At 52.9% G+C, this 7,422-nt stretch overlaps 1 protein-coding gene across 1 annotated transcript in view; it reads left to right on the forward strand.

Moving 5' to 3' along the window:
* The window catches only part of LOC117873933 (cathelicidin-related peptide Oh-Cath-like), a 96,089-nt gene that overhangs the window by 12,035 nt on the left and 76,632 nt on the right, over positions 1-7,422 (forward strand). Inside the window, exon 3 of the mRNA XM_034763836.1 lies at positions 5,822-5,929. Coding sequence (XP_034619727.1) covers positions 5,822-5,929 — 108 coding nt within the window. The remainder of the gene's footprint in view (positions 1-5,821; positions 5,930-7,422) is intronic.

The raw sequence follows: 7,422 nt of genomic DNA on the forward strand, positions 1-7,422 counted from the left end.
GGCGGGGATTTCGGCAGCGCTCGCGGGGGGGGGGTACGGCGGGGCGGTGCTCTTCTTTTTTGCGTGGAGTGGCAAAAAAGTTAGAGCCGGCCCTGGCTGCAGCCCCGCCCCCGGCCCCAGAGCGCCGGGAAGGAGAGCGGGCAGTGCCACCGCAGCCCCCCCCAACCCCGGGAAGGCGGGCGTCGTGGCCCCAACCCCTGGAGCCCAGCAGCACCGCCAAAGAGGGGCCCTACGGGCAGCATGGGTGTGGCTACACCAGGCTGTTTGGGGAGGCACAGCCTCCTCTACCCACCACCCATGATAAAGTGACTTGCTGGAAGTCACATAAGGAGTTGACAGACTTTGCAAACTATCGGCCAGATTCAATCATCAACAACCAAACTGTGAATCAAATACAATTCTGCATTTAACCTAAACCCCAGGGGGGCACATGCAAAAAGCACTCCTTAGGCTGAGGAGGAAAATTCAGCTGGACAAAATATGATTTTGTGATTAAGCTGTTACAGTAAAATAATAATAATAATAGCATTAAATTGTATCAGTTCTCAAGGATCAGACAGGCTAACAGGGGAGTATTATCAGACACGTCAAGAATTTCTAGCATTTCAGCAACTGACTGATAATTGGTAAGAAGTAAGTGGTACGAGCGCACTGCCACCCAATCCTACGTAACACAGCACCAGCTTTAATTCACAGACCGCACAGGGGGGGATGGACTTGTCAGTTACAAACCCCGACCGTCCTGCCTGGATTACAAAACCACAGCTAAACGGTCAGCCAGAATGTGCCAGAAATGAGCTGAAGAAAGAATCCTGAGACTTCTTGTTCTCATCCCGCTGCAGAATCCTCATCAAGGAGACTTCGGAGCCAGCACTACTGTGTGCATTGTTCATTGCATTTTATGTGGGAGGGAAAGTATTGCGAGGGCCCCACTCAGAGGACACAGAGAGAACGGGCTGTAGTCACAGAGAAGAAGAGATCTGACTGATTGCTGTGCTTGGCAGAACTGCAGGACCAGTGGATGAAGAGGAAGTGGTCAAATGGATATAACTGGCTTTCTGTAGCACATTCGAGACAGTGCCTCACGAAATCTGACTAACAAAATTAATTCAAATTGGCTTGGGTAGAGACACAGCCATGTGCAATGAAAATTGGCCAATTGGGAATACAGGATAAGGAAAATATGGTAGCTGCCTACAAAAGGATTAACCCAAAGAGAGGGGGATTCATCTGGAAAGGGGGCTATGGGTATGACTAGGAGCAATGGGATAATATTAAGAAGGGATGGGTTAGGCTGACTCATAGGAAGACTTCATGGTAGTGAGATGTCTCAGACTTTGGAACAGGGTCCTCCTATTGGACATGGGGCAGTCCCATTGCTTGGGATACAAAAGAGCAGGTTGGCCAGTCAGGAGCAGTCCGGTGTGTGGTTATCCATTGTCAACGCACTGCACGTTCCCCTTGGATTTAGTGGTGGCATCATCAAAACCAATGACCTGGGCCTACCGACTGGCTCTAGGGGAATGCTTGTTGTGTGATGTCTGGACTGAGAGCTGGTGGGTAAAGCTCTGGTTGTCTGGACTTTAGGGGACAGGTCTTCTATTGGTGTAAGTCAGCGTAGATCCATGAAAGTCACTGGAGCTATGGCAACTTATACCAGCTGAGGATCTGGCCCAACAGAATGAAGACACGTAGCTCAGCCTTTCCCAATGCAGAGGCCCCTGGACAGCTCCCACCCCCACCATGGGTTGTTTTGCAATTGGTGCACACGATTTCAGCAATTTATTGAAAAAATCCTCATTTTCCTCTGACCGACCTCCCCCCACGCCTGCCCCGGAGGGTGGCCAATGGAGGGAGAAAAGCCACTGGTTAAGGGAGGACTGAAGCAGGCAGCCAATGAGGCACTTGCCCATACAGAGGAGGCAGCGTATAAAAGGGCTTCCCTCGGGAGGGACAGGGCTGCCCACCCAGCTCGCATTGAATGCCACAGGACACAGGATGGAGACCTGCCTGAAAGTCCTGCTGCTCGTCGGGGTGGTCACAGCAGCCCCCGCGCCATCATCGGCCCCTCTGCCAACCCACGAGGATGCGATTTTAGCTGCAGTTCAGGCGTACAACCAAGAGCCAGGCACAACACTGGCCTATCGGCTCCTGGAAGCTGAGCCACAACCAGACTGGGTGAGTGACCTGGGGAATCGCTTTGTGGCTTGGGCAGGGGTGGCCAAACTTACCGGCCCTCCTAGCTGCATACGGCAATCTTCGAGAGCGGGGATGCACCTGCTGGGGTTCAGGGATTCAGCCCCGTTCCTGTTGAAGCCCTGAGCCCTAGCGGGCACACCCCGAGGGTGGAGGCGGAATAAGATTTATTGGGGCCCTGGCCACAAAGAACATTTGAGCACCCACATGCCCCCTGCCATGGGGCCCCACTCCCTGCTCCTCCCCTTCCCCCAATGGCCCCACCTCCTGGTCTACCATAAACCGGGTGGTGCTAAGAGCTGCCCCGGGAGCCCTGGACCCTCCACCTGCCTTCAGCAGCATGCCCTGGGGGGCAGGGAAACAGGCACCCCAGCACCCCGCCCAGTGGCGTGGGGGATGGGCTCAGGAGAGGGGCTCAGGCCAGGTCCACGCAGGGGAGGTGGGGCCAGGACCAGCCATAAGGGGTGGGCCACCCGGGCGACTTCCCAGGGGTGCCATAATCAAGGTGGCGCTGTGCAGCAGTGCAGAGGTGCGCACTGCTGGTGTGGAGTCAGAAACTGCTCCCAGTGGCAGGAGAGCACCTTGTGGGGGGGCCCAGATTCCTCCCTGCTTCCTCCCAGCGGAGGAACATAGGGGCGGGCGAGTGGTGACGCACAGATACTGCTCCTCCCCTCAATGTTTCTCTGCACCTCCGTACTGGGCTGTGGGGGGGGGGGAGCGAGAAGCACCCCCCTGCCCCGGCCCTGAGCCCCCTCAAACCCAGAGCCCCCTCCTGCACCCCAAACCCCTCATCCCCAGCCCGCACCCCCAGCCCAGAGCCCATACCCCCTCCTGTAGCCCAACCCCCTGCCTCAACCCACAACCCCCTCCTGCACTCCGAATCCCTCGGCCCCACCGCCCAGACTGGAGCCCCCTCCTGCACCCCAAACCCCTCATCCTCAGCCCCAGCCCAGAGCCCATACACCCTCCTGCAGCCCAACCCCCTGCCTCAACCCACAGCCCCCTCCCCCAGCCTGGAGTTCCCTTGTGAAATTTATAGAGGGTGGCAGCCTCAGCAGGCAGAGAATGTTTCCATTTGAATTATACTGTGAGTAATTCGGGNTTTTATTGCCAGGGGATGGATAAACTCAGGCCAGCAGCCAGGGGTTCACAACACTGACCGACGGCCAGCAGGACACCTCCCATCTCAAGGTCTCCTAGTACCTCACGCACATTCCTGAAGCGTGATGGCCCAAGGGCTGTAGGGGAGTGTCCCCAGCCCCACTGATGGAAACAGAGGCCTTGGCAGGAGAAGCCGCTGCCTCAGGGTTGCACTGGGAGTCAGGGATAGAGCCGGGGATGGAGCCCAGGAGTCCTTTGTCCAGGCTCCCGCACTAACCGCTAGAGGAACACTCCCTTCCAGAGCTGGGAAGTGCCAGTCTCCCTGGCTCCCAGTGTGACCTGTTGTAGTGACTGACGCATTTGCTACTTGTTCCCCATCCAAAGCCAATAACACATCTCTGTGTTGGCAATCATGAGTTAGACCTTCTCAGCACCCCTCCGTCTCCCGCAGCTGTCAGGTATTCCTTCNAGGGTGGCAGCCTCAGCAGGCAGAGAATGTTTCCATTTGAATTATACTGTGAGTAATTCGGGGCAGGGACCAACTTACTCTGTGTTTGTACAGCGCCTGGCACAAAGGCGGTGGCCAGCCACAAGTATTCAAAGAGAATGAGTCAGTCCTGAAAAAAACATGGGATAGGCTTAAAAATCACAATTAAAAAATATATGGGGTACTGTAGTTTTTTTTTTCTTTTTGCTGCCTGGGTTCTGAGCCTTTACAGATAAATACTAATTATTGGTCATTAAAAGAGATGGTTTTTGGAAGGTTTAACAAGGTTTAAGAGGATAACCTCTTTGAATTCAGTGCCCTCCCTGGGTCTCCTTGTGCAGAGAATTCAATTTTAGTAGTAGGTAGAAGAAAGATTTAATTTAAAAACGTTGTTAACCTCTTATTATCATTATTTATTAGGTGGCCACAAAGTGGCAAAGTACTGGGAACTAATCTTGCCTCAGATACCTAAATAATATATTATTTATATCCCAGCAGCATCTAGAGGTTCAAGCCAAAATCATGGCCCCGCTGTGCTGTACAAACACATAGCAAGAGACAGTTCCTGCCTACAAGAACTTTACAATCTAAATAGATAAGACAAAGGTTGAGAGAAAGGATGTATTATTATCCCCATGTCAGAGGGGGAAACTGAGGCACAGAGCAATACCTTGCAATCAAAATACATTGACACTATCCAGTGTTCTAATGTATGTAATTTTTCCTTAATGTCCTGTTCACAGACACCTACCTGGATTGCAAAAGTTGCCAGAGTTACCGTTTATCTTCCGTTCAAGTTTGTGTTCATTTTAAAACGCTGCCCTTGCTCTGAAAAGTGGGAGTGCCCCAAATGGCATCCCCTTGCTCAGCAGAGCTGCTCCCTCTGCGTATTCAGTTAGAGCTGTTGCCTTTGGGCCAAGAGGTTTGTAAGTGACGGGTGATTTCAAGTGCCCAACTGGAAACGCTTCAGAAGCGCCGAATTTCCAGAACATTCTGAGAGGTTCTCAGAATAAGCCACACAACGGTCTCAAACTGGGCCCCCAGTCGTGAGGCACATAAACTCACCAGCCACGTTCTAAAATCCTGGCCGATAGCTAACAGAAATGCTCACTCCTTTGTACTCCGGCTGGCTCTGCAGAGCGGGAGCTGGGTTTTGTTCCTTCTCGTGCATCATCAACAGCACCTTGTTTAAAGGGTTCCCGTGATGAGGCAGGAGAAGGAAAAGCAGGGCTTGAGCTTCAGAGCAAAGTTCAGTTTGCAGGACTGACAGTTAGGGAAATAACCATTGTTTAATGACAGGCTTGATCCCGTGAGCTGCTGAACACCCTCTGCTTGCAATGAGGTCGGTGGAAGTTGAGGGCGCTCAGAGCCGTGCATCATCAAGCCCAAAAGGGGGACACTTGGGGCCCGACCTGCAAACACCTTCACACACAAGTAACTTCTGCAAGACAGGACCCACGTATGGAAATTACCGTGAGGCAATAAGCCCTGGAATCCCAGGAGCTCACTTGGACCATGTCACTTTTCAAACCAGAATTGCACTTTCAGGAATTAAAAGACATTCAGAAACCCTGAGCAACTGGGTTTTCTCAGAGAAGGGCAGGAGATGGGGGAGGAATTGCCAGATACTCATTATTTGTTCAAAACCTCAACTTAAGACAATGGGGCTACTCCAGAACTAACCCACAGCACACAAAGTTACATTTCTGGGTTAATGTTTGAACAGCATTTGAAACCTGCTAGAACCTAGACAAAAGCTGAGAATGATTATTAAAAATGTATGACTTCAGAGGACTAGAATAAGTCGATGTTCCATGCTGCTGAGACTGGAATCTCTTTAGGGCAAGGGCCTTGCCTGCGTATGTGTGTGAGCAGCGCCCAGCACAATGCGGCTCGGATGCCAAAATAGGCCTCTGTGATACTGTGACAAAAAATAATAATAAAATAAAAATAATTATGCCAAACACCAAAGTGGAGCCTGGTGCCTTGCTGCTCACTGTGAATGTTAATTTTGTTTTTTATTGAATGTCTTCTTAGGACGTGTCTTCGAAAACGATCCAACCGGTGAAATTCACTGTTCAAGAGACAGTGTGTCTGGTATCAGGGAAACGTGACATCAGCCAGTGTGAATTCAAAGAAGACGGGGTAAGGATCACTTGCTGCACGGAGACATCTCCATCCGTAGGCAGCGAGTTATATGGGCCTGTGGTGACCGTGCTCCACCAATGTTTGGGCTTATATTTTCAGAGCCGGCCCATCCATAGGACAGACCGGGGCAACTGCCCCAGGCCCCGCACTTTGGGGGGCACCACGTTTCACGGGGACGCGGGGTCCAGGGCGGCCTGGGAGGCTAGCGGGGGGCCTTGCACCGGCAGCAGCGACCTGACTCCAGCCCGCCCTGCTCCGCCTCTTCCCCCCTGCTCCATCTCCTCCCCGCCCCCATTCCACCCCTTCCTCAAATTCCTGCCCCACCTCTTTCCGGCTTCCGTCCCCTCCCCCGAGCGACGCCGGGAGCCGGCGGTGTGGAGCGGAGCGGAGCAAGGCGGGCTGGGACCGGGTCATTCACTGCTGCGGGAGCCATGCCCCATGCTAACACCCCAGGCCGCCCTGGAACCTGCATCCCTCTGAAGCATGGGGCTCCCCAGAGTGCAGGGCCCAGGGCGGTTGCCCTGGTCTGTCCTATGGATGGGACGGCTCTGCTTGGATCCATTCTGGGCACCACCAAAAATTATACAAACCTAACGCCCATGTCTCCATCTGCTCTTCTATCTCACTGATCACACAGCTGCACCTTGAGCTGACCAATAGTATCTCTCAGGTGCTCAAGGCTCACAGAAAATGTATATTTCAACCAGAGACATAAAGGAAGGAATGGGGCTATGGGCCCGTGCCTTTTCTGCTGTAGCCTGCTTCCTGATCCTTACATCCATGTCACAGACAACATACATCCATTCATCCAACCCCAAATTACAGGTCTGCATGGTTTTTAAACTCTGGTTTGCTGTTGTCAGCTGGAGCACCGTTCTACTGGGAAACCCTCACTGAACTCCAAAGAAGAGCGGGATGAACCTCATGTCTCACATTATTTGTTACACTAGCACTTTGACATCCCTAAGGAGATCAGAGGCCCCAGTGCCAGGTGCTTCACAGACACAGTCAGACAGTCCCTGCCCTGCCCCAAAGTGTTCACAATCTAAATAGACCAGACAGCGAAAGGCTGGCCGAGAGGGAGTGCTCTTCTCCCCGGGTGACTGCTGGGTGATGTGACTCGCCCAAGGTCACACACCAGGTCAGTGGCAGAGAGGAGAATTCGACCCCCCTCTCCCTAATCTCAGCCCAGCGCTGTAACTGCAAGACCCCGCTTCTCGTTCCGTAAGCATGCTCTGCCCTAACAGCAATCCTGCCTCGCTTGGCTCAACTGAGTGTAGATTTTGACTCATTCTCTCCTTGTCTAGATTTACATTTCCCCATACGCTGTTCTCTGTGGGCCCCTCTCACTCAGCTGGAGTACACAAGGAATCCCACAGATCACATAGTGACACCTCCCAAAGTAAGGTGCTATTGAACACGAGCCAGGGTTACACAGATTGTGAGCTCCTCGGGGCAGGGACCATCCTCTGTACAGCGCCTTGCACAAT

Source organism: Trachemys scripta, chromosome 2 (assembly GCF_013100865.1).
Source record: "Trachemys scripta elegans isolate TJP31775 chromosome 2, CAS_Tse_1.0, whole genome shotgun sequence".
In the NCBI taxonomy this organism is placed as follows: Eukaryota; Metazoa; Chordata; order Testudines; family Emydidae; genus Trachemys; species Trachemys scripta.